The 27,177-nt window shown below is 47.4% G+C and overlaps 1 protein-coding gene across 1 annotated transcript in view; it reads left to right on the top strand.

Annotated features, from left to right (window-relative positions):
* Window positions 1-27,177, top strand: part of HUNK (hormonally up-regulated Neu-associated kinase) — a 134,062-nt gene that overhangs the window by 49,190 nt on the left and 57,695 nt on the right. The window contains exons 3-4 of the mRNA XM_052638295.1: window positions 12,697-12,752; window positions 18,719-18,854. Coding sequence (XP_052494255.1) covers window positions 12,697-12,752; window positions 18,719-18,854 — 192 coding nt within the window. The remainder of the gene's footprint in view (window positions 1-12,696; window positions 12,753-18,718; window positions 18,855-27,177) is intronic.

Raw genomic sequence — 27,177 nt, 5'->3', positions numbered from 1 at the left:
GGTCTTGGTGGAGGGGGAAGGGAGACACTGAGGGGAAGTCCCAATCTGGATTGGCACTCACTGGGACTTACTGTGGGGAAGTCTCTGGCACCGGGGGGAGGCCCCAGGCTGGGGGTAGGGGGACATAGAGGAGGCGGGAGATCAGGACTTGGGGGGAACTTGGGGGAGGGGGAGGTCCCGGGCTTTGGTGGGACCTGGGGGGAGGGGGGAGGTCCCGGGCTTGGGGGGGAACTGGGGAGAGTGGGGAGGTCCCGGGCTGGGGGAGGGGGGCACTGGGGGAGGTCCCAGGCTTGGTGGGGACCTGGGGGGAGGGGGGAGGTCCTCGGCTTGGGGGGGGGAACTGGGGGGTGAAGTCCCGGGCTTGGGGGGGGACTGGGGGGATGGGGAGGTCCCGGACTGGGGGAGGGGGCACTGGGGGGAGGTGCCAGCCTTGGCCAGGCCCCATTCAGGCAGATCATTTCCTCACTAAGGTAAGAAAATCTCTCCGTGTACGTATTTTCAGTCAGACACACTGTCGGCAAATCACGATTCATCAGAACTCTTTTGAGTTTCGACCAGCAAGGAAGGGAACATTCAGAAACTGTAAGTGGATAACCCTGTTTTTGGCTGTTAACAACCCCCTTGTGCAACCTGCGGTGTCAGAGCTCTGCCGTGACGGGGAAGTGATGATCGGAGGATGCCTGGTTTGGTGATGAAGACGACAAAGGCAGAAACCTCGGGAATGAATCAGCTTGGGTTACCCGCTCCGCTGGTCGTGGAGGAAAAGAGAACTGGGGGTGGAGCTTTCCGAGGGACTCAGGGTGTTATTACTCGGGTTTCATGCTGTCAAAAATCAGATGCGCCCTGGCTCGGAGCTTCGGGGACAACAAAGGGAAAGCCAGCGAAGGCTGTGCACTGCTTGCTGGTCCCTCCCGCAGGAAATTCTCAACAACCCTTTTAAAGTAATTTTAACAAAATCCAATCCCTCTCAGTGCAATTACTGTCAGAACGTCAAAGGAATGCATTTAATAATGTTTTGATAGCAACGAGGGTGCGCTTTTTCTCTCTCTGATCTCCGGCATTCCGCCTCGTTCCCTATCTCTTCGGAAATATATTCATCAGCCAATAGTGGCAAAGGCTCAGATCTTTTGAAGTTAGGGAAGGTTGGAAATACAGGTGTCGTTTTGGAGGAGTTCTTCATTTTCTCCTCTAGAAATCCCGTTAATGAGTGTCAGCGCACGTGGGCACAGGTGATTAGGTGGTGGAGACATCACAGGAAACTGTTTCCAATATATTCCTGGGTGGCTATATCTGCAATGTCTTGAATTTTCAAAGGTTTTGAATGTCTCATTTCTAGCAGCCATAATCTGGTAATACACTGTAGCCTTTTTTAATGGTAGAGAATTGTCTCCTTTATGCTGCAGAGGTGGAATGAATTCATAAATTATTTCAAGGTTGGGCTTCCCTGGTGGCTCAGATGGTAAAGAATCTGGCTGCAATGTAGGAGACCTGGGTTTGATCCCTGGGTTCAGAAGCTCCCCTGGAGAAGGTAATGGCAACCCATTTCAGAATTCTTGCCTGGAGAATCCCATGGACAGAGAGGAGCCTGGTGGGTTACAGTCCATGGAGTCAAAAAGAGTCAACACAACTGAGGGACTAACATACACGCATATTTCGAGATTAGAGTTTTCAAATGAGGAAGAGAGTTTAGATAGCATTTCAGAGACTTCCTGGTGTCCCTAGCGGGAAGATTTCTGAGCAAACAGATTGGAGCATCCAAAAGGATTTAGGATGAATTTTGGTGGCTACATTAGGTGATTTAAAGGGCTTTAGGTGATGTGTGTTAGAGGCTGCTTTAAAAAGCATAGTTCCTGATGAGTCTGATACTGTATCGTCATATCATCATCAGCTTAATGCCTGGCAGAGCCCTCATTTCCTGTGAAATTAAATCTAAATAGTTAATTATCGATCCAGAGCTATTTAAATATCTTTTAAAGGAAGTGGATCTTTAGAAATCATGTTACTATTACAAGTAGAAGGGAAAAAAGGAAACCAAACGTCTGTAAAGCAGATTTCGTTAGCTGGCAGAGGACTTCATTTAAAACTGAACCTGGGCTTCCCTGGTGGCTTGGTAGTAAAGAATCTGCCTGCCAATGCAGGAGACATCAGTTTGAGCCCTGATCTGGGAAGATCCCACATGCTGCACAGCAACTAAGCCCTCGAAACGCAACTATTGAGCCTGTGCTCTAAAGCCTGTGAGCCACAACTACTGGGTCCGTGGTGTAATTACTGAAGCCCAGGTACCCTAGAGGCTGTGCTCCCCAACAGGAGAAGCCCCGTCAGTGAGAAGTCCGTGCATCACAACTAGAGAGTCGTCTCCTCTCGCCACAACCAGAGAAAAGCTCTCACAATAACAAAGGCCCAGCACAGCCAAAAATAAAGTTATTAAAAAAAAAAAAAAGACCTGCCATATACCTTTTGTGTCATCTGCTGCAACAGTGTGGTTGTTCACTTATTCAAAATTAGAATGTGGACCTCACATCTTCATTACACCCTCTGAGGACTGCCTGAGATAACTTTGGGTTTAAATTCCAACAAGGGTTTCTTTTTTCCCATTTTTCTTTTTCTCAACTGGGCTCACACCAACATCTGACGATTTTTCTATCATACAAAAAGCGTCGACCTTACCGTCCATCATCAGGAATGCCGATTCTGCCGAGAGGCTCATTTGAGATTCAACTGTTCGTTCAAAATAACAAAGTCCAATCAAGCCGTACAGACAAAACATAGCCGGGTAACACAATACCGCCATCCCTAAGCAGGAAGAGACAAGCAGGACTGGGAGTGAGAGAGATGCGTGATCAAAGGGACCAGGCGCCCATGTGTCAACACGTCTGCTCCCAGAGCCGTGACCCCAGTCACTCATCAGGGCTGGGAAGGGGCCTTCTGCATTCCGAGGAATGCCGGGCAAGAGAGGGGACCCTTCTTTGTTCTCGTGAGCCTGACAAGAAGCAGATCCCACCAGTGCTGATGGGGTTTTACGAAGTTCTTTTACCTTTTTGGTTTCCTTTGGAGAGGGGAGAGAGGGGAAGGCGGATGAGAAAGGGGTGACTTCTGCTTAACTTGGGGGGAGGGGGCTGTTGGAGATCCCAGGGTCTGAGCACATATTTGGAGACACTGGTTATATAGATCAAAGTTTCTTTTGTTAAATGGGGACTGAGAAAACATGATAAGAAATGTGGGATTTCACAAAGCTCTAGCCTGACAAGTTGGGGTGCACTGTGGTCAGTGTGTGGATTCTAAGCCAGACTGCCTGTATCTATGTTCCGGGTCTACCACTTAAAAGCTGCACTGGGCAAATCTCTCAGGCTTTTGTGCCTCACTTTCTAGAACTACACAATAGGGGTAAGGGATTATCCACTTCATGTGCTTGTTGTGAGGATTAAATGACTCAATTCCTGTAAAGTGCTTAGCTCGAGACCCTCAGGAAGTACTGAGGATATGTATGCTGTAACTACCACTGAGTCCACCTCATTCGTTTTATCTGTGGAGGCCGAGTTCTGTGCGTTCAAGGCCCCAGAGCTGTTCTCTGCTTGTGTTTGTTGCTTGGTCGTGTCCGACTCTTTGCGACCCCATGGACTTATACAGTCCATGGAATTCTCCAGGCGAAAATACTGGAGTGGGTAGCCATTCCCATCTCCAGGGGATCTTCCCAACCCAGGGACTGAACCCAGGTCTCCTGTATTGCAGGCTGACTCTTTACCAGGTGAGCCACCAGGCTCTTGAAATCTTTGGCTGAATTGTCTTCATCCTTCAGGTCCCAGCTCAGAAGCTCACCTCCTCCAGGAGTCCCTTTTCTGGTCATAGACTCCCCAGCACCTTCTATTTTGTTTTCCAAATGCTTTTCACAAGATTGTTGTTGTTCAGTCGCTAAGTTGTGTCCGACTCTTTGAGAGTCGGACACAACTAACTCCTTCACTAATGCCAGGAGCTTGCTCAAACTCATGTCCTTTGAGTTGGTGATGCCATCCAACCATCTCATCCTCTGCCACCCACTTCTCTTCCTGCCCTCACTCTTTCCCAGCAAGTCGGCTCTCGAATCAGGTGGCCAGAGTATTGGAGGAGCTTCAGCTTCAGCTTCACAAAATAACTGGCTTGTTTCCTCTCTGTCTTTTGCACAGACCACCATCTAACCCAGCGCCCAACCCAGTTCAGACACAGTAAGACTCTGTTGGATGAGTGAAAGGAAATTGAATGAATGCAGTTAGTGTCAGAGTTAGCACTGGGATGGAAGCTTTCTGGTCACCAATTCATGTTCTTTCTGGAATATTCCATATTCTCTGTAGAATTTTAAGGGAGTTTCTTCATTGACTTCATACCACTTTATTTAGTTTTCAGGTCACATTTTGTCAGGTGGCATCTTTTTAGCGAATGAATAGCTCTTCCATTTTATGAGCAGAATTTGTTTCTGGAGCATTGTAGGAATTCAATAAAGGTTTCATTTTGAATAAATAAATCAGGTACATGCTTAACACATTATTCTTGCATTTAACCAAATTGCTCATCTTATAAATAAGTCAAAGATTAAAAAATCATCTGGTTTTTAAAAAATTATTTATTTTTAATTGGAGGGTAATTGCTTTACAATATTGTGTTGGTTTCTGCCATACAACAACATGAATCAGCCATAGGTATACATGTGTCCCCTCCCTCTTGAACCACCTTCCCACTTCCCACATTTAGTTTTAATACAGTGCTTTTGATGATAAAACCTAACTAAAAAATATACAAAAAAAAAAAACAAACAAAAAAACTTGTTCACTGCAAAATGCCTGTTGCCTTGGGGAGTTATGTGCTTTTCTTGAATGCTTTATTCTTAGCTCATTACCAAAATCCATCTTGTGGCCATCTCTGCAGGCACAACTTTCTCCCCCAGACCTAGTCCTCTCTGAGTCTGGTCCAGGCTCCCCATCTCCTGTCTCGGGCCCCTTCAATCTGACCTTTCATTTGCCTCCCAAGGTGGGAAAGATTAAGGGCAGGAGGAGAAGGGGGTTGGGTACAGAGGATGAGATGGTTGGAGGGCATCACCAACTCGATGGACATGAGTTTGAGCAAACTCCGGAAGACAGCAAAGGACAGGGAGGCCTGGCATGCTGCGGTCCATGGGGTCGAAAAGAGTCAGATGGGACTGAGCGACTGAACAACTGTTTGCTAATCACCGAGGGGATCGCTTATCTGAAATCTGTTTCCGAGTCTCCCCTTCCCTGTGTCTTAGAACCTTTAGCTTCATCGTCTCCCCTGGCCACACCAGCGTCTCACCTCGTATCTGTCAGTGCTTGTGCAGCTGGAAGAGGCCCGTTTTTGTCATCTCTGCCTGTCAATCGGGCCTGCCAGGTGGCCCCTCTTAGGATACCATTTTCCAAAGAATCAGGAGCTCAGAGTGACTCTTCCAGGGCGGCTCAGCAGGTCCGTTTGCAAGCCCTGGCCTCTGGAGCCTGTCTGCCTTACTCTCAGGCTGCCGTCCTGGCCCAGGTTCGCCTCCCTCCTCCACACTAGGCCTTTGCCAGCTCTCCCCCATCCCCTTCCCCTGCAGCCCTCTGACCTCCTCTCCCCTCCCTGGCAGCCTCTGCTTATGCCCCTCTGTTCCCCCCCTTTTGGAGAAGGCAATGCCACCCCACTCCAGTACTCTTGCCTGGAAAATCCCATGGATGGAGGAGCCTGGTAGGCTGCAGTCCATGGGGTCGCAAAGAGTCAGACACGACTGAGCGACTTCCCTTTCACTTTTCACTTTCATGCATTGGAGAAGGAAATGGCAACCCACTCCAGTGTTCTTGCCTGGAGAATCCCAGGGATGGGGGAGCTTAGGGAGCTGCCGTCTATGGAGTCTTACAGAGTCAGACACGACTGAAGCGACTTAGCTAAGCAGCAGCAGTAGTTCCTCCCTTTCATCTTGGGTCTTAGCCCGGAATGGCCCCCACGGGCGAGCTCTCTAGAATTCCTGCCCCCCAGTTTAGGCCTGGGGTTTGTTAGAGGCCTGACCTTCACGGCCTCGCGAGGTGAGGCCCCATCATCCTGGTATTTGGGAAGCATGTTTGTGCATGCGCACACAGGCACACATAGACACACAGACGTGTGCTTGCACACACGTGCACTCTCATGCATGAGCGTGTGTTCGCCTTGAAAGCCTACGTGCACGCACACTCCCTTGCCCTGTCTCCCCAGCAGCTGCACCTCCCCTCCCCCAGGGCGCCCCAGGACCCCCTTGTTTGTTATGGCAACAGGGTCCTCCCCTCCACCCCCTGGGTCTGGGAGGGCAGAGTTCCCCGTGGCCTGGCTCCAAACCTTAGAGATTACCATCTTGAAAGGGATACCTTTAAAGGAGCCTTTGGGTGGGTGGGTGCATGGAGGGGGAGGGATGCCTGCTAGCCTGTGGGCGAAGCTTTAATTGTTAGTCAGGCCTGTTGGAGCTTGTGCTTTTGAAATAACCCAGAACAAAGGACTGGTGATTAGGGCTCTCCCCTTGGGCCTTCCTCTCAATCTCTAGAAAAATGCCTACCCACCCCCCCACGCCCCAACCTCAAACAGTGTAGAGAACCGGACCCAGTGCTGGGTCGGCGCGGCAAGGGTGGGGGAGTTGTGGGATGGATGCCATGAGGAGCCCCACCGGGCATTTCTCCTGGGACTGCCCAGTCATCAGAGAAGGGCCAAGAAGCCTCTGGGTTGTGCTCTCTTGCGCGGGCAAAGGGCCTCCACTGACTGCTTTCCTTCGCTCCCAGGACACAGCGTTCCCACCCCAGCCCCGCAGCACTGTCCTGATAGCCGGTTCCGCCACACATGCCCTGTCCCGTTTCTTACTTGTCCTGAGTCCTCTTGGAAGCCCTATTGGTCAAGGCAAAACCAGTTCCTATCCATTCAGGGACCACTGTCTTCCCTTCCCCGGGGTTTTCAGTAACTCATTCATACCACCTGCAGTCAGCTGACTGCAGAGAGGAACTTGTCCCACTTCGGGTCGGGAGGAAGAGCCCTCCACGTCTGTCTCTTCTCTGCAAGGTGGTTGATCCCATCAAGGGCTGTTAAATGTGCAACTGAGCATCGCCTTATGTCAGGTGCAAACTGGTCAGCTGTCAGAACCTTCTCTCCCATCTCACAGACCTGACACCGAACACAGACAAATATTTTGCTCTCAGGATGGAGCTAAAAACCATGCTTTTCATATGCACCATGGGGAGGTTTTCTGGTTTACAGAGGCCTGCCAGTGTGTGTGTATATATATATATATATATATATGAATCTGCCTGCAATGTGGGAAATCCCAGTTTGATCCTTGGGTTGGGAAGATCCTCTGGAGAAGGGAATGGCAACCCACTCCAATGTTCTTGCCTGGAGAATTCCATGGACAGAGGAGCCTGGTGGGCTACAGTCCATGGGGTTGCAAAGAGTCAGACATGACTGACTGGCTGACACACACACACGGTACATTGTAATATACTAACACTAAAACTTTGTGAATAAATTCATCCTTTTAATTTTTAATTTTTTTTTTTTTGGCTGTACCACATGGCTTATAGGATCTTAGTACACCAATCAGGGATTGAACCCTAGCCTCCTATTGTCGAAGTGCAGAGTTCTAACCACTGTACCATCAGGAAATCCCCTCATCCTTCTTTTATTATTCAAGAAGTTATCTTTCAATTTTTGGCCTCATGAGATTGTTCATGGTCTTTAGAGTCATTGTTGAGTAGCTGGGCAGAGGGTCTGAGTGGCCCGCTGTGCTGAATGGACTCATAATTAACTTCGGGTGGTAAGGATGCTTCACAGGAAACATCCTCATACCATTCCTAGTACTGATCTTATAGAAAAATATCCAAGTGTTACTTAAAAAGTTAATAGACTTAGTTTTTTAAAGGAGTTTTAGGTTTACAGAAAAATCATGCAGAACTAGAGTTCCCACTTCCCTTCCATGTGTTTTCCCTATTATTGCTATCTTGTGATAGTATAGGACATTGGCTACAATCGCTGAATCAGTATTGACACATTATTGATAACCAATGTACACAGTTTACATTCGGGTTCTTCGGGGCACATAGTCCATTAGGATGTTCTCTGTGTTGTACACTGTATGAATTTCGCAGATACGTGGTGCCATCTGGCCACCACTGTAGTGTGCAGAATAGTTTGCTGTTGTTTAGTTGTTAAGTCATGTCTGGCTCTTTGTGACTCTGTGCACTGTAGCCTACCAGGCTCCTCTGTCCTTGGGATTATCCAGCAAGAATACTGGAGTGGGTTGCCATTTCCTTCTCTAAGGGATCTTCCTGACTTAGGGATCAAACCTGAGTCTCCTGCATTCGCAGGCAGGGAAGTCCATACAGGATAAATTTGCCGCCCTAAAATAATGTGTTCTACCTGTGCGTTCTAGCCCTCCTTCTGCAACCTTAGGCAACTGGTGATCTTCTCCTTGTCTGTAGTTTTCTCTTCAGAAATGGAATATTTCCTGCCATATCACTAAGCAAAGGATATCACGGTCATCAGTAATTGCAGCCACCATAAATGGTGAGCTGGTGAGCCCTGAGGGAACCCAGGAAGGAAAGAATACCTGCCATCTAGTAGCCATCAGACCATAGCCACTCCCCGCAGTGAGCCCTGAGGACCCTCAAGAAGTGAAAATACAGGATCCTGGCCCCTGAGAGCAGAAGTGCACATCAAAGGAATGAGTTCAGTAAGGCCAGACTCTTGCTTCTTACCATACGCTGCAAGGTGCTAAATTCCTTAACTTGGGACAGCTGGTTTTCTTTAATTTATAATAATCTTTTGACGTTCAGACTACCTGCCTTTGTTGCAAAACTTCTACATAACCTAGCTCTCCTCCTTACCTCCTTGGAGCAGTTCCTTCAGGGTTATTTGAGATATTTCCTCCTGGGCTTGAAGTCCTAAAAATTCCTGCCGATTAAAACATAACTGTCAACTTTTAAGTTGTGAACATTTTTTAAATCTACAGTCTTTCAGAAGGTCATAGAGTTGGAATCATAGTTTATTCAGACAACCTTCTTTTACTTAGAAACATGCATTTAACGTTCCAAGTTCAGTCACTAGGTTGGGAGGATCCTCCAGAGAAGGAAATGGCTACCCACTCCAGTATTCTTGCCTGGAGAATCCCATGGACAGAGGAGCCTGGTGGGCTACAGACCATGACGTCTCAAAGAGTTGGACATGACTGAGCGTAATAATTACATTTTAATACTTTCTGGTTTTATGACATTTCTCCTATTTTAAAAGTGGGCCTTTTTTTTTTTCTCTTCTGCATCTTCTCTTATTTTTAGCCTTTCATTTATATTGTTCTTTTAATCACTGTGGTTGGTTGTTCCTTGGTCTTTTGTGGCCCTGGAGTTATCCAGCTTAGTTTTATTATTCTTGGCAGTTGCATTCTTTGACCTCACCTCTTTAAGCTGTTTTTCTTCATAATATTTGTTCTGAACCAAATTTCTCCTTTAATGCCTTCGTGTGGCTTCCATGCTTCCCAGGGAAAGAGGTTTAATTTTGCTGGAAATAAACTGTGGCCCTCTTTTAGATTAAAATAGTGCTGCTGCTTTATAATCAGTTTTCACAGAATTCACAGTTTGGACCGTTGTTGGCACATTGTTTTGTGAGTCCAAGCAAGTGGCTGGGAATTACCATATATGCTTGAATATAAGGGTAAGACATAGTCTGTCATTTTCAGGAAGGAAGAAGTGCCTTACAGAATGCTTGCAAAGTCTCTCATAGTATTAGGGCACAATCTCCATTATTTTCAACAGCAAAATGCTAGTTAACCTTGACCTGACTCACCGATGGCCTTGGAAACTCTAGAAGTCTGAGGCAAGCAGTGGAAAGGGAGGCGACAGCATTTTGCGTGGCTTTAATAACAGCTGCTACAGGGATATGACTCACAGTGGTGAGAGTTTGTGAGTCCACTCTAAAATCAATTGACTCAGTGGATAATTTATAGAGATTTTAAATGGGCTCTTATTATTTAAATGGCTTGGGATAATATTTCCAACAAGCACATCACATACAGATTCGAATGGGCTTTATCTCAAACATCCAGTCAATTGAAAGGTCGCATTACACTGGAGACTCCTGCTCTTGCCTGCCACAAGCCTGAATGAAATTGTTTCAATAAGATATGAGGGCGTGGGAACAATATTTCTAAAGTAATTATGTTAAGGAGATAGTATATATTCTGAAATAGGATGGTGCAGCTTCATAGATAAATAGTGTCAATAGTCATTTGATCATTTCAGTGCATTTCTAAAAGTTATATATTTGTGTTTTTCAAAAAGCCTTCCGAGGGGCAGAGTCTTCCTATTGGAAAAGTGAGGAGGATTGCCTTATATGGTGGTAGTGGGGGGGGGGTTACCCTGCATTTGGACATAGGTGACATCTTTTAAAGACTGGTACAGTTTTTTGAATGTATGGTTTTATTTGAATCGAAGGGCATGTATACAGTTCTTCCCATTGGTGAATGTGTATGGATTTGTTGTTGTTGAACTGCTAAGTCGTGTCCGACTCTTCTGAGACCCCATGGACTGTAGCCCGCCAGGTTCCTCTGTCCATGGGATTCCTCAGGCAAGAATACTGGAGTGGGTTGCCGTTCCCTTCTCCAGGGGATCTTCCCGATCCAGGGGTTGAACTCGAGTCTCCTGCACTGCAGGCGGATTCTTTACCAGTGAGCCACCTGGGAAGCCCGTGTGTGCACTGGGGACTATCTATTTACCTTCCCCAGCTGCTCGGTTCAACACAGTCTCCCTTCTCATTCAGGTATTCAGCCTTAAGGCTACGGGTCATGGGTCAAGGATTCCAGTTTTGAAATCCAGTGGTGACTGTTTGGAGCTCCCCTTTTCCTGCACTCGACTCCTTAACTCTTGTCATCTTGAAGTGCTGCCCTTTTGTCATTCCTGTGCCAATACTTGCCTGACTGTCCCTTCTTAGCTGGCTCTGAAGGTCCTTGTTCCTGCCAGCATGTTGGCGCCTCATTTTCTGCCCTCTCCCTGGGCGTCTCAAGTCCTTTGAAGGCTCAGCTTCCTCCCATAATGAGGTTGAAAATCAGGAGTCTGTAGGCTGGATCTTGCCTGTAAGGTTGGCCCATGCGCTGTGGTTGTTATTGTGAATTTGTTGCCAATGTTGAAAACCTGGGATTGAATCCAGATTTCTGGCCACTCTTGGAAGACGGGATGAAGTGGCAGTGCTGGGACCAAGTTGTAAACCCCTGTCCCCAGGAGATGGGACACAGATGGGGCACTTTGGCCCCCTGGGCCTCCAGAGTTCTAGCAAGTGCTGTTCCCCTCATCTCTGCACTTCCAAGAAGTGCTATCAGTCACCATTTTTTTATCATGACCACAATCTTCTAGTCCTAACAATAGAGATAAGAGGACAAAAATAACTCTTTTGGCTATGTCTGTGTTCAGAAGTGTGAACATAAAAGCTGGACCAAGAATGCTGTGTTTCAAAACAATGGAAAAAAGCATTTCGTGTATATATAGAAGGGAACTGTATGCTCACACATTTAATGTTCATGGTGTGTCTGAGCTGACAGGTTGCAACTTAAGGTGCTCATGATCACTGACATAGATGGCTTATACCTTCACCCACGTTTTTTCCTTCTGGAATCCCAAGTGATCTCTTTAATAATGTAGTTTCATTGGTATTTACTGGGTTACAGAATGTGCAAAGGTACTGGGGCACAGTGGTAAGCAAGGCAGAATGTTTCATACCTTCAAGGGGCTGACAGCTTGTACAGATACCACCAACCCCTCATACTCGGCATGGCCAGGAGCATGTGTCTCCCTCCCACCTCCCAAGTTATCTCAGTGTCCATGATCAAAAGCCACTCATCGTCTGATTAGCCATCTTCATCCCATCTGCAAACTTAATTCTCTTTGGTTATGTAATGTTTATATATGCAAGGACTAGAACCCTGACATTTTTGGGGTCTGTTTTTCTGTCCACCATAACAGCTGCTTGCTAAATAGTTTATCATCCCTTGCCAATTTGTGGATGACTCTTGGGCTTCGCTGGTGGCTCAGCTGGTAAAGAATCCGCCTGCAATGTGGGAGGCCTGGATTCTATCTCTGGGTTGGGAAGACCCCCTGGAGAAGGGAAAGGCTGCCCACTCCAGTACTCTGGCTTGGAGAATTCCATGGACTGTATAGTCCAGGGGGGTCGCAGAGGCGGACATGACTGAGCGACTTTCGCTTCACTTGGGCTCCAAGCATGGAGGTTGTAGGACTGATAATCATATTTTCAATTAAGAGAAAAAAAAAAAAAGAAACTGTTTGCCTGAACATTCCTTACTCTGTCTGGTTTTGCTCACCATCTCACAAAACCATGGTCCCGTTTGTATTTTCTCGGCTGTTCTAGCAGCGCCTGTCTTGAATGATGTCTTCTACTGTCTCCTGGTTTTATTAACTTCTAAGTTTCAGCTCTGGCCCCACTTTTGGAAACTGATTGGTTCTGCCCTCATTGCTCTCTGTCTTCTCTGAAATCCTTTAGCTTTTTGACTCTGCAGCAATTACATATATCATGTTTCATAAATATTTACTTATTGATTGTGTGAGTTTTGGCAGCAAGCCTTCTGGGTTGGTTCAAAGTGGCTCTCAACAGTTCGTTTCCCGTCGGAAGCAAAATGTTATTCCACTGTTTCAAGTGCTTATCTGAAATGTTGTATGGTTTTGTTTGTTTCAGAGACTTGAAGATAGAAAACTTGCTGCTAGATGAAGACAATAATATCAAGCTGATAGGTATGACTTTTTTTTTTTTTAAAAAAAAGCAAGATTATCCTTTAAGTGCTGTGTTGTCACTTCTCAGTTATTTATTTCTTACTTTGAAAATTACCATGGTCTATTTCTAATCCCCAGACAATACTTCTAGCTCATCTCCTTTTACCTGCAACATCTAAGCATGGTTTTGAATAATTTAAACATAAAACATGTTCTTAGGAATCTTCAAACTTTTGCTTCTCTGTTCATTCAGATGGAGCTGAACTTGTGGAGGGGTTCTTTTTACTTGAATTCACCTGAAATCTTCTTAAGAAAAGGGGAACATAGTTTGGTTCAAAGATGCTGCTCTTGGATTGACCACGCTTTATTCCACTTTTCAGTGAATGTAGGGGCACTGAAATAAGAGGGAATGCAGCTTATCTCCTCTTTTTAATGTCTTTGCTTTAGCCTTGTCGTACCGGATGATGGTACAGAGTGAAACAGAGGGCTGCTTTAGAGGTCTGTACCAATCAGGAGGAAATTCCAGGGTGGAGTGAATCATAACTGATTCACCACTAAGGGTCCGTAAGCGAATTCACCCAATGGCTTCTTCTCCAGAAAGATTCTACTTTTGTTTACCTGTGTGGTTGCTCTTGGCAAAATCATAGGGCATCATGTCTCCACCCAGATGTTAGCCTCATCTTTTACTCCTTTCTTTCTTTTCTCACCCCATGTACAAGTAATTTCTTCTGCCTCGAGGGCTTGAAAAGACTTTCTATTAGAAGAAAAGAGAAGGATCAACAGACCTTTGTGAATTTTAGCTTTTGTACCCAAGAAGGAAATTTTGTTTCGCAAATGCTGAAAACCATCTCCAGACTCTCTAAAACACATCATTCAAATGACCAGTTATATTCCTTGGGATCCCAGATGGCTTCCAACCCAATAACAGGCAAGAGGCTGCCAGGGACTCCAGGCCTCTTGGCTGGGTGATTAAGCATCAGTGACAGGTGTTAATAAATATACCCATTATTAGGACATTAACAATTAAGAGGAAACCAATCCTCCCCCCCTGCCCGCCCCAGGGATTTTATAGGATGTATTTGGGTTTTATTTATTTTAATCGGAGGATAATTACAATATTGTGGTTCTTGCCATAGATCAAGAGGAATTGGCCATAGGCATACAGGTGTCCCCTGCATCTTGAACCCCCTCCCCCCGCCACCGAATCCCTCCAACTTGTCACAGAGCACCAGCTTTGGGTGCCCTGTGTCACACATCAAACTTGCACTGGTTATCTATTTTACGTCTGGTAATATATATGTTTCAGTGCTGTTCTCTCAAGTCAGCCCACCCTCTCCTTCTCCCACTGAGTCCAAAAGTCTGTTCTTTCCATCTGTGTCTCCTTTGCTGCCCTGCACGTAGGGTTGTTGGTACCATCTTTCTAGATTCCACATAATATGCATTAATATGCGGTATGTGTCCTTCTCTTTCTGACTTACTTCACTCTGTGTAATAGGCGCTAGGTTCATCCACTTCGTTAGAACTGACTCAAATGTATTAGGATGTATTCTTAGAAGATTCTTGGATGATCAAATAATTTTTTTTCTCCTTATATCAGATTGTTTTAGTATTGCACTTGAGTTGTCCTGAGAGCCGGGTGCAACAGCCTTAAACAAGGCAGACTCTGGAATGTCTGCAGGATGTCTTTTTGCTCCTGGTTTCCGAGGTCTGCAGTATTAAACAAAGGCACGTCCTGCTGGGAGTGGGGGGTGAGGAATGGAGGCAAGGAGATTTCTTTGTGGGTTCCCTGAAAGGGTGACCTGGCACTTGTTTTTGGAAAATGTGTGGGGAACAGCCACAGCGTTGCCCTAAAGCTGCAGAGTGTGTAAGAGAGCAGGCGGTGTGAAGGCTGGGTGTCCACTATGGTATGAATTAGGGCACTTCACTCCCCTGCGCATTGTCTGAGCCGAGGCCGGCGACCCCAGCACAGTGTAGGCCACCACCAGGTGGTCCCCTCACCCGCCCAGCACCCCCATGCTGTTTCTGCCCTTCACTTTGCCTCTCTCTCTGCCCCTGTGTGTGTTTTTGCTTCTTTCTCTTCAAGCGATAGCCCTAGACAATCATCGGTGAGAGTGGAGAGTGTTGAAAAGCACAGACCTTTCCCCTGCTGAGAAGATTCTGGAAGAATCAGTCTCTGTAGATAGTGGGTGCATTTGCAAGCAGCTCACACCTTGGCTGAGCTTCCCCAGTAGCTCAGCGGTAAAGAATCTGACAGCAATGCAGGAGATGCAGGTTTGATCCCTGGGTTGGGAAGATCCCTTGGAGGAGGAACTGGCAACCCGCTCCAGTGTTCTTGCCTGGAGAATCCCCTGACAGAGGAGCCCGTGGGGCAGCACACAGTTGGGCGCGCATGAGCATACACACACACTGGCCACATAATAAACCCTCTTAGAGGAGACCTGTACAAATAAGAAGAAGACACGGCAGACTTACATTAGAGCCCTTGAGATGGGTGGGGGGACCCTTTAGATACCAGGACCATTTTAGGCAGAGTCATCACCTCTCAGCTTGGCAGCTTCTGAACTGGTACCCAGGCAGGCATCGTAGCTCGTCTGGACACAGTGGGCTGTGTCAGAAACCAGGGGTCAGGAACCAGAATTCCCAAAACAGCTGCAAAGGAGGCTTTCATAACTGGGTGTCCCTTTGTTAGAACTTCTCACTTGGCGCCTATTCTCTCCTGACCCGCTAAACCAAACAGCCGTAACGTACATGTGAATGGAAAGAGACAGTATGCCATCCCAGAGGGCAACTGGGAACTGTATTTTGTTTAGCAGAATCTGCATTTCCTCATTTTTTTTCATACAGAGTAGGTGGGAGAAGAGGGTAGATGTTTGAGGCAAAGAAAGCCCAGTGTCCTAGGTGTTTTCTTGCTTTTGAGTTAGGCAATTTGGATCAAACATCCCTACAGCTTCCCTCTTGCAACTTGAAAGCCCTTTGAACCTTTTCTTCAAAGGAATTACCTATTGTTTATTCAAAGGTTGATTATGGCTATTACCATTTTCTCTTAACAGTTTCTCTTTCTTTGAAATAATCTGATATAAATAAATTTACTTTAGCCATGTAAGCCACAGTTCAAGTTAACTAGAATTAACTGGAATAAGATTTGATTTAATTAGGGTCCTTTCCCCCCTTTTATAAAAAGAAAGCAGTCTGATGTTTTTAGTTTAGTATAATCATAAAGGGTAACAGCCACAACTTAAAACGATTTTGCATGTCAGTTTTCCAAGATAGCGTTTGTTTGGGTGTTTTTTGAGATTCATTTCATAATTCTCAGAAAACTGAGTGGTAATTGGCCTATGTGTATACCGAATCTAATTGAGGCAGACCCGTGTGACATTACTGGGAGGTGAACTTCCCCCTAGTTTCACAATTCTAATTATAGGCGTATGTGTGAAATTTTAATAATTACAGTTGTGCATGTGAAACACACTAGTTATTTCTCCACAATATATTTTACATTAAACCCTTTAGGCCAGGTCTACATAAGTCACTTAAAATGTAGATTTTATCTTCTCTGTCCCACAGACCTCTGCTCATTTATCTTTTTGAAAGTGTGCTTAAGACGAGGCAAGACGCCAGTGTTCACAAGCTTGCCTGGGAGCAAGTGAGGAATCTGGTTTCTTATTGCCCACCTCCCCATCCCTGCCCTCTTTTAAGATCAAGCACTTAGCCCCAAATCAAGGGCTGAGGGAGTACATTGAAGGAGTTAATGGAACCCTCGGAGATCAGGAAGTGAGACTTTTAGTTTATGGGTTCTCAGGAGACTGGGCCTCTAACATGACTATTTATAAAATTATTCTTAAAATGCTGGCCCAGTTAATATGTTTATTCTAAGGTGCTGTCTCTCCATCTTACCATAGTGGGTGCTCTGTACGCCTTGATTTTCTCCTTAAATTTCCTTTGGGAAATTTTTTTTCTTTTTAGAGATTTTTTTTTTTTATGATGTGGACCGTTTTTTAAAGTCTTTGTTGAATTTGTTACCCTGTCGGTGGTGGTGGTGGTGGTTTCATCATTAACACATGTCCGACTCTTGCGATCCCATGGACAGTGTTGCTTTCTCTTTTATGCTTTGGAGTTTTGGCCACAAGGCATGTGGGATTGTAGATCCCTGACCTGGGATTGAGCCTGCAGCCCCTGCACTGGAAGGTGAAGTGTCAACCACTGGGCCACCAGCGAATTTTAAATGACCGTTCGACTGAAAGCTGAGAATCATTTTTCTACTCCTGACCCACCTCCCAGTTCTCCCACTTCAGTGATACTATAGAGTAGAGCCCTGAGAGCAGGGACCCTCAGAGTCTCTAGAACAGAGATCGCCTCCTAAAACACGAATCCAAGAGAGCCATGGGCCCCCCAAAAGGGCCTCCTAGTGCAAGCTGGGCTGAAGGGAAAGCAAATAGGGCCCTTTTGTTCTCCTGTTTGTGAAGGCGGGAGTGGATGAGTAGGGAGCAGAGGAAGGCAGGAGGAGAGAGGTTAAGAGAGAGAAAACAAAACTCTCCCAAACAAAAGAAGAGTCAAGTGTGTGAACAGGCAGCGCTCCTGGTGGGTTTGCCCATCCCGATTTGGGTTCTGATTTTTCATTCCAACCTTCAGCTGAAGAGTTTGGGTGACCTTCAGAGCCTTGATGTGTTTTCTGCCTGGATGAGGTTCTATTTAGAAATGCTCTTTCATTGTACAGCTTAACCCAACGATCGTAGGGGGGAGTGTTTGTGGTGCGTCTTGACCCGTGGTGTGTGAGTAACTTCATGGACTCACAACTCTGCCTTCCCGGCTCCCAGCGGGTTTTTTCTTTCATGAGCTTCTCTACAGCTTTCACAAGAGCCATGGCTTTGCAGGTGGAGACGTGTTAGCGTGAAGGAAAACAAGAAGTTAGATGTATGTCCTGCCAGTTGAGAAAGTGCAAGGATTTTTTTTCTCTCTCGATGTGGAGCCTGTCTCGGACCACAGCCCCTCTCTGTCTGAGCCCGGTGGGCTGAGTCTTCTCTTTGGGGACCAGAACCATAAATATTTACACTGAAGTTCAAAGGAGGAGGCATGATCTTAATTCTCTACTCAACAAAGTTTGAGGAATGATATCAGATGAGGACCAGACACTAATTGCTCCCTAATGATCTGTCAGCTGCCCTATCTATAAAATCAAAAGTAAACAGAGCACAGAGGGCATAATGGGCCCAGCGTGGCTTTAGATGCACTGAGTGCTTCTTTCTTCTGCCCCCATGCCTTAATCAACCAGGATCCAAGCAATGGATCCTTGCTAGGAGGCCATTTAGTCTACTTCTCATTGCTATTTTTCTGGCATTTTTTTTTTTTTTTCCAGCCAACGCTCGGCATTGTCTAAATCACTGGGTGTATTTTTCCCCCTCTCTTCAAATCACCATATGTTGCCTCGTGCATTGGGAACATTCTTTTTTAAGAGACTTGCATGCAAGGAAAACATTCAGCTGAAAAAAGTCAACTCTATCGGGTGGGATCGCGTGTCATCTGGGGTGACACCGACACCCGCCAGAGAATATCAGTCTTCCTTCGCCTCTTACCCCCTTGGCCACTTGGAAGCCAGCAGGCTGACTCCAACGACTGTTGGCTCATTTTCTCCTCCTGCCTGAGTCCTCGAAAGCAAGCAAGCCTGTCTTGTTTTCCTGGATGACTCATAACCCAAGAGTTGATGAAAATATGTTTTGGTTCAGCATACTTTTTAGCTCTCACTGGATTTGATTGTGAGGCCCAGCTAGAAAATATTTCCAGTTCGGCCAGGGGACCACCGCCTGACATTCTTCTGTCTTGAGACCCATATCCAGAGGTTACAGTTCACAGCTGCTGGGTTTCCTGGTGGATGCGAAATGATGTGTTAGCCCCAGAGAATGTTTCCTTTCCCGCTGCCTGCCCCCCACCTCCCTCCTTGTTCGCGTCCATGGTTTTCTACATCTGAGCCGGTTTTGTCCTCCTCTTCGCAGACTTTGGTTTGAGCAACTGTGCAGGGATCCTGGGCCATTCCGACCCGTTCAGCACGCAGTGTGGCAGTCCCGCATACGCCGCTCCCGAACTCCTTGCCAGGAAGAAATACGGCCCCAAAATCGATGTCTGGTCCATGTGAGTTACTGAGCTTCTAAAACGGCTCTCTTATGACCTATCTCCCTCCTACTGTCTGCATGGTCCCTTTCTGAGGAGATAACCTTTGAGTGTTTAATGAGCATGGATTATCAGCTCTGGGATATATACACAGTGATTCTTTGGGGTTCCACTTTCCACCGCTGTTCTTTCTGTCATTTTCCCACCAACTGCTCCAAGAGGCCCTAAATTTAAATTCCACAAGGTACAGGGGGGAGAAGAAAACAACCAAGCACTTGCCGAGATGATTTTTGGTTTCATGAGTCACTCGTGTCCTTCCCTGCTTTCCATCAGCATCGGCGTAAATCCCAGCCTCGGCCCTGGCCCTGCACCTCACTGAGGGTCTGCCCACCTCTCCTGCCTCTTCACCAACTCCCCCTGCCCCTCCCCAGCTGCTCACGGTTCTTCACACAAGTTGTCTTCTGTTTTGTCTTCCCCGCCTCTGGGCTTTGCAGTCGCTGTGTCTTTCACTGACGTGTAGTTGGCGCACAATATCATGTTAGTTTCAGGTGCACAACACGGTGATCCGACATTTATATATATTGCGAATTGACCAGTGCAGGAAGTCTAGGAACCATCTGTCACTGTACGGAGTTACTGCCATGTTAAACTGTATTCCCTATGCCGTACATTACACCTCCGTGACTTATTTTTTTTCTAACTGGAAGTTTGTACCTTTGAATCCCTTCATCTGTTTTGTTCCACCTCCCACCCCACCCCTGGCCCCGGCCAGCACTCAGTGGTGCTTTCCTCTGGAATGCTGTTTCCCAGCTCTTCGAATGGCCCGTCCAGCTCCACATTCCGGTATTGATCAGTGTCACCACTGTGGAGTCCGTCTCTTGTTCTGGGGATGCCTAGCACATGGCATGGAGCCTGGGCTGGAGAGGGAGAATGAAGGAAGGAGGGAAGGAAGGATAGAGGGAGGGAGGAAGGAGAAGAAGGAGGGAAGGGAGGGATGGAGGGCAGGACAGGCATTTCAACCACATGAACAGAGGCTGGAGAGAGTGAAAGTGTTAGTAGTGGGGAAGATCCCCTGGAGGAGGAAATGGCAACCCACTCCAGTGTTCTTGCCTGGAGAATCCCATGGACAGAGGAGCCTGGCGGGCTACTTGGGGTCACAAAGAATCGGATGTGACTGAGTGACTTCGCACGCACTTATGGATTATAGCCCGCCAGGCTCCTCTGTGCATGGGATTCTCCAAGCAAGAATACGGGGTGGGTTGCCATTTCCTCCTTCAGGGATCTTCCCTACCCAGGGATCGAACGCAGGTTTCCCGCGTTGCAGGCAGACTCTTTAGCGTCTGAGCCACCAGGGAAACCCCAGAAGCTAGAGGGTCAGCGCTAAAGCGGCAGAGGAAGCAAACAAGAATGTGAGTGAGTGAGGGGATTGCAGAAGGTCTGGTTGGAGGTTATTCAGAGGAACCAGAGACGAAATGAGAATCCGAGGGCACCAGAATCCCCTGAACGTTCAAGAAAGGGCCAGGTCTCCTTGGAAGCGCAGCTCAGCTCATTCAGCTGGGGGGGGGGGGTGAGACGTTAGTGGGGGTCAGCCTCCATTGCTGAGGCTCTGAGTCCGCTGTTTCCTTTGATCCTCAGGACCACCTGTGAGGCTGTCTATTACCCTTTTTCACGCAGACAGGAGGGTGGCTTGGTGGTTAGTGGGGCCCAGGGCCACGCAGCCTGTAGGCTGGGGAGCTGCGCTTAGCCCTCAGGGCTCTTCAAGCCTCAGACTGAGCTCCGGGTTCCTCCCAGTTCTCCAGAGAATGTGAGAAGGCTGCCGTGTGCAGCAGGTGCCATGTGCAGAAGGTGCTGTGTGTAAAGGGTGCCTGTGTGCAGAGGGTGCCGTGTGCAGAGGGTGCCTGTGTGCAGAGGGTGCCGTGTGCAGAGGGTGCTTTGTACAGCTGACTCACTGGGGTCCCCTGGGGCAGGGGAGTGGTAGTAGGGAGCAGAGGCAAAGGGTGCTTCCTTTTTGAGGTGCCCTGGGTGATGTTACCAGCATTGCTACTCACAGACTCTCTTTATGCTGTGCCCAGACGGGCCTCAGAATCCTTCTCAACACAGTCCTCCAGGCAGCCAACCTCAGTGGATTAGAGTCAATACGTAGGTGAAATCCACTCATGCCCTCGTAAGTATCTGGCATGTCATCTGCCCATAATAGTTATTTATGTATGAATGGGGGCTTCCCAGGTGGCTCAGCGGTAAAGAACCCATCTGCCAGTGCAGGAGCCACAGGAGATGCGGGTTCAATCCCTCGGTCGGGAAGATCCCCTGGAGGAAGAAACGGCAACCCACTCCGCTATTCTTGCCTGGGGCAGAGGAGCCACCTGACAGTCTACGGTCTGTGTGGGGTTGCAAAGAGTCAGACATGACTAAGTGACTGAACACGCACGTACGCATGTATGAATGGGTGGATATGAAAGTCTGAGTCTATAATCACTCTCTTTCCTCAGCATTTAGGGAATGTACTTATGCTAAATGGAAAGCTTTGAGAGGAATAGTTTGTGAAACAAAAACAAAACGAAATGAAACAACAAACCCCCTCCCTCCAAAAAAAAAACAAAACCACGTGGACAACAGGTAGTCTGAAAGACCAGGGGTTCAGGGGTGTCACAGAGCTGTGGTGATAGGGACTGGGCCGGGTGACAGTGATCAAAGGGAAAGAGCTTGGAAAAGATGTGACAGTTTGCTCCTGGGGTCCTGCTCTAGAAGGGGCTGGACAGTACAGTTTCATCACTGGTCGTCATGGTGACGAAGCTCGGCCTGTATAGCGGGACTCTTTCTGGCCCATGACTAACAAAACAGGCATCTCCACAAAGTCTGGAACTGCTGGTGGAAGGAAGGAAGGAGCCTGTGGCTGTCAGAGCTGTAGGAGACCACCTGGCCTTATAACTGCCTGGGGCCTCTCCTGGGAACACTAAGTCGGAGACTGATTCTTTACCTTGTGTGGAGAAATACAAAGGGAAATGAAGTGTATGGACACTAAGGGAGAAAGGGGGAGCGGAATGGATTGGCAGATTGGGATTGACACTTACACACGACTGATGGGTGCGTGTGTCAGTTGCTCAGTCACGTCCTACTCTTTGCAACCCCCATGGACTGTAGCTGGCCAGGCTCCTCTGTCCATGGGATCCTTCAGGCAAGAATACTGGAATGGGCTGCCATGCCCTTCTTCAGGGAATCTTACCTAACCTGGGATCGAACCTGGGTAGGCTGCATCTCCTGCATTGGGAGGGGGATTCTTTACTACTAGTGCCAAGGCAATGGCAGCCCACTCCAGTCCTCTTGCCTGGAGACTCCCGTGGACGGAGGAGCCTGGTAGGCTGCAGTCCATGGGGTCGCTAAGAGTCGGACATGACTGAGTGACTTCCCTTTCACTTTTCACTTTCATGCATTGGAGAAAGAAATGGCAACTCACTCCAGTGTTCTTGCCTGGAGAATCCCAGGGATGGGGGAGCCTGGCGGGCTGCCATCTGTGGGGTCGCACAGAGTCGGACACGACTGAAGCGACTCAGCAGCAGCAGCAGCAGTGCCACGTGATGCTGTGTATAAAATAGACAACTGATGGGAACCTAGAGTATAGCGCAGGGTACCCTGCTTAATGCCCTGTGGTGACCTGAGTGGGAAGGAGATCCAGAAAAGAGGGGATATATGTGTACATATAGCTAATTCATTTTGCTGTACAGTAGAAACTGACGCAACATTGTAAAGCAACTATAGTCAAGTAAAAATTAACTTTTAAAAATGAAAGTGAAAAGCACAGGCTGCAGAAGGATCGTAGGTCAGTATTAAGCTCTGACTTTGTTCCTGCCCCTTCTTCTGAGTCCCTGGACCCTGGAAAGGAATTCACGTTTAGCGACCATTTTAGATGCTCCCTTCGTAGTTTTGGGGCCCTGGGATTAAAATAAAGGGACTTGGGCCATTGCCATCTGCTGTGTCCACATCCGTCCAGTGGCTCCATCCAGGCAGAGGTGAAGCTTCAGAAGAAACTGCAGAAGAAGCAGAGATGCCCTGAGACTAGGATGCCCAGACCTGTGCCTCCCTCTTCCACCCTTGTTGCTGGCAGGACTGTGTCTGGGGCAGTGGGGCAGTTCTCTGCTAACTTCCACTTAATTGCATTTTTCTTTTTTTTTTTTCAAGACGATGATGTGCAACTGAAGGTCTCTTGAAAGCTCTCATCAGGCCTCATTCTTGGTCATAATGCTGTCAAGCAATGTACACGAAAGCCTTTGTTAAGTGACTATGTAATTTACAGCCTCTGGGCTTCCAGTTGATCCTGGCAACCCTCTGGAGGCCCATGGGGGATGTCCAGGTAGACCAGATACCCCAGCCCCCTGAGTCCTTTGTTTTGGTCCCCAACATGGGGAGTCAAGGTGGAATAAATTCTCACCCTTGCTCAGCCACCAAAGACCATGTTTTACTCTTTCTAGAAACCAGGTTTTCCCAGAGCAACTCTGTGTTAGCTGACTCCCTGGAACATTCCCCAGGGGGATGAGACCCCCATGATCCACACCTCATTCACAGGGATGCTATAAACTAAAGCTTAAAAAAACAATAGGAAGCCATGTGAGCCACACGCTGGCTTATGAGAGATTTGTTCATTCGGCACATATTTGTGGAGCCAGGCACTGGGCTGAATTCCGAGCGCACAACAGTCTGTCCAACTCCTGTAATGATCGTGGTTAACCCTTGCGTACCTCCCTCCGAGTGTCCGGCAGTGTTCAAGGGCTTTGCATATTTTAGCTCATCTCATCTCGTCTGCTTCAGAAGTCTTTGGTCGAATGCTGTGTTGTCCCAGTTTGCAGATGAGGACACTGGGGCGTGAAGAGCTGTAGACACTCGCCCAGATAACACAGCTGATGGGTGATGGGGCCAGGATGGGCCAAGGTGGTTTGCCTCTAGAGTTCTGCCTTTAATCGTCACCCTCTACTGCTTCTGCCATGTTGCTCTTCCTCTTGTAGGATTCTAGTGGGGCAGGCAGGCAGTTTTTTAAAAAGCTATAAATTCACTGCAGTAGCCTCTCTGGAGGAAGTGGGAGGGCTGCAGGGAACAAGGATGGGGGTGGCCTCTTGAGAAGACCTCAAAGCCGAATCTGAGGATGAGAAGAATCAGCTATGAGAGGAAGAAGATGTGGGCAGAGGCTCCAGGCAGGACAGAACAGGATGTGTGTAGGCCGTAGCGTGGGAAGGAGTGGGAAGGGGTGTGAATTTTGCCCTAAAGGAAGGGAGAGGCTATGGGACAGTTGTAAACAGATGCACAACGAAATGTTATGGATTGACTGTGTCTCTCCAGAGAAAGACATATGGGAGTCCTAACCCCCAGGACCTCAGAATATGACCTTACTTAGAGATGGGGTCTTGAATGAGTTGAATGAAATCATTAGGATGGGCTCTGTTCCAATAGGACTCTGTCCTCATATAAAGGGGAGATTTAGATCCAGGGAGACACAGGGAGAAGGCCATGCGACGATGAAGGCAGGGACCTGGGTGACCCATCTGCGTCAAGGAACCCCAGATGGCCAGCAAACCAGCAGAGGCTCGGGGGCCACGGGAAGCAGACCCTCCCTCACTGCCCGCAGGGAATACCAACCCTGCTGCCACCTTCAGCTCAGACTCCGAGCCTCCAGAATTGTGAGATGATAAATTTCTGTTATGCAAACTCTGCCCTCTCAGGAAAGGTCAAAGGTGAGTGAGAACTGACTGGTCCAGATCCCAAGAGCCAATCTCTTCCCAAGTGTGAAATATTTCCTTTATGAAGTCCAGTGCGCTACCTGACGGATGAACTGGACAAGCTGAAGTCTCGGCTACCCCTCATACCCGCCCCCAGTGGACTGTAAGCCTCCGTCAGCCAAGAGAGGGCATCAGATGGTCAAATCATAAAACAGAAGTCTCAGTCCTTGCTGTGCCCTATAGGCAATGCATTATTGGCTATATGAAACCCAGAAAGCAAAGAAAACCCCCAGTATGTAGAACTTCGTTTACATGATGGTGGAAAAGTCTCTGGAGTAAGAGAGGGTAAGCCTTGCTGCAGAAATACTTTTGAAGAGTCCTCTGAGTCACATGTGTTCGTGTCTATTTAGGCAAAACAGATGGCCCAATAGCCAAGCCCAGGGTCAGGAGGAGAGATATTTTCTACTCCTTGATGGAAAGAGTAACGTGGAATTTGTGGTTATTTAAAAAAATGGAACACACTTATCTACTGCTATCTACAATCTGCCTGTAATGCCAGAGACTCGGAAGATGCCAGTTTGATCCCTGGATCAGGAAGATCCTCTGGAGTAAGAAATGGCAACCCACTCCAGTATTCTTGCCTGGAAAATTCTGTAGATAGACAAGAGGAACCTGGCGAGCTAGAGGCCATGGGGTCGCAAAGAATCGGACACGACTGAGCACGTGTGCAAAAACATGTTCTGCTGCAGATTGAATGGTGTCTTCTCCAAATGCATATGTTAAAGCACTCACTCCCAATGTGATGGTATTCAGAGACAGAGCCTTTGGGAGGTCTTGAGGGTGGAGACTTCATGATGGCATTGGTGTTCTTTTGAGAAGAGCTTGCTTAGTCTCTCAAATGTGAGGACACAGAGAGAAGGTGGCTAGCTACTGCTACTGCTGCTAAGTCGCATCAGTTGTGTCCGACTCTGTGCGACCCCAAAGACGGCAGCCCACCAGGCTCCCCGTCCCTGGGATTCTCCAGGCAAGAACACTGGAGTGGGTTGCCATTTCCTTCTCCAACACATGCATGCATGCTAAGGTGCTTCAGCTGTGTCCAACTCTGTGCAACCCTATGGACAGCAGGCCACCAACCTCCTCTGTCCACGGGATTCTCTAGGCAAGAAAACTGGAGTGGGTTGCCATTTCCTTCTCCGAGGTGGCTGTCTACAAGCCAGGAAAAGAAACCTCAGTGGAACTTGACCATGCTGGCATCCTGATCCAGACTTCCAGCCTCTAGAATTGTGAGAAAATTAACTTCTGGTGGTTAAACCACCCCTTCGGGTTATGGTAGTCAAGCTAAGACACCTGCTTATAGGTGACCTAGAAGTCTCACCTTTAAACCAATAGAGCATGTCAGGAGACATGGTGCAGAGAACAAATGTGGTTGCTCAAGTAGGTTAAATTCAAGAAGGCATCAGGGACTTCCCTGGCAGTTCAGTGGTTGAGATTTCACCATTCAATACATGGGGTCCAGGTTCAGCCCCTGGTTGGGGAGGTAAGATCCCACAGGGCTCATAGCCAAGAAACCAAAACATAAAACAGAGCAGTATTGTAACAAAAAATTCAATAAAGACTTAAAAAATGGTCCACATAAATTTTTTTTTTTTTTTAAAGAGAGGCATTGGAGGAGAGTTGAATCTACTTCTGAGGGATGAAGTAGTTTGTCAGGTGGAGAAGAGGAGGAGAAAATTTCCAGGCAGAGGGAACAGTTGAGCAAAGGCAGGAAGGCATGAAAAGCCTGATTCCTTCTGCTCTTAATCTTGGAGGAAACACAACTTCAGAGCCTTCTTTAAGAGACGAATTTCCCACCACTTTGGGGTGTTGTGTCTGAGATGCTGGGTAGGTTTCTGTTTGGTGCCCACAACTTGGCTGGCAGCACTGGAAATGGAAAGCCCAAAGAGAATTTAATTTGAAAGGCTGTTTAAAAAAAGAGTGAAAGTGGGACCAATTTTCTCCCTGGGTCAGACACTGTTATTACAGAGCATCCCTCTTTATAGCTCTGAAACAACAACAGAAGGCAGAGTTCACTTCCAAAACCAAAAGCAAGCTCCCATCTCCAGACGTGGGTTTTTTTTGTGTGTGTGTGACCTTGACAGGTAGATGGGGCCTTTGTTTAAGACTTCTGATACTGGTTCAGGAAGAAAACCAGCTTGTCATTCAAGGAAACCGTGAGAAAGAAAACTCTTCCCCACCAATGGGGCCCCTAGGAGACTCCTCCTCTAGTGAATCAGGAATTAACAATGGAAATAGAAAATGGTGAGCATGTGGATGGTGACTGCAGCCATGAATTAAAAGATGCTTGTTCCTTGGAAGGAAAGCTATGACCATCCTACAAAGCATATTAAAAAGCAGAGACTGCCCTTTTCCAACAAAGGTCCATTTAGTCAGTGTTAGGATTTTTCCAGTAGTCTTGTACAGATGTGAGAGTTTGACCATAAAGAAGATTCTCCATTGCAAGTCCTGCTCAGGAAGGCTCAGGTCTCACTTTGGGATATAAGAATCAGCAGCATTTATCATCCTGGAGATTCAGCCTAAATTGAGAGAGGAAAAAAAAAGGGGCAGGGTCCCATTTTTAACATCCTATTATATATAATAAT

The sequence above is a fragment of the Budorcas taxicolor genome, chromosome 1 (genome assembly GCF_023091745.1).
Source record: "Budorcas taxicolor isolate Tak-1 chromosome 1, Takin1.1, whole genome shotgun sequence".
Lineage (NCBI taxonomy): Eukaryota > Metazoa > Chordata > Mammalia > Artiodactyla > Bovidae > Budorcas > Budorcas taxicolor.
The sequence above is the reverse complement of the archived record's forward strand: the minus strand, read 5'-3'. Positions and strand labels throughout refer to the sequence as shown.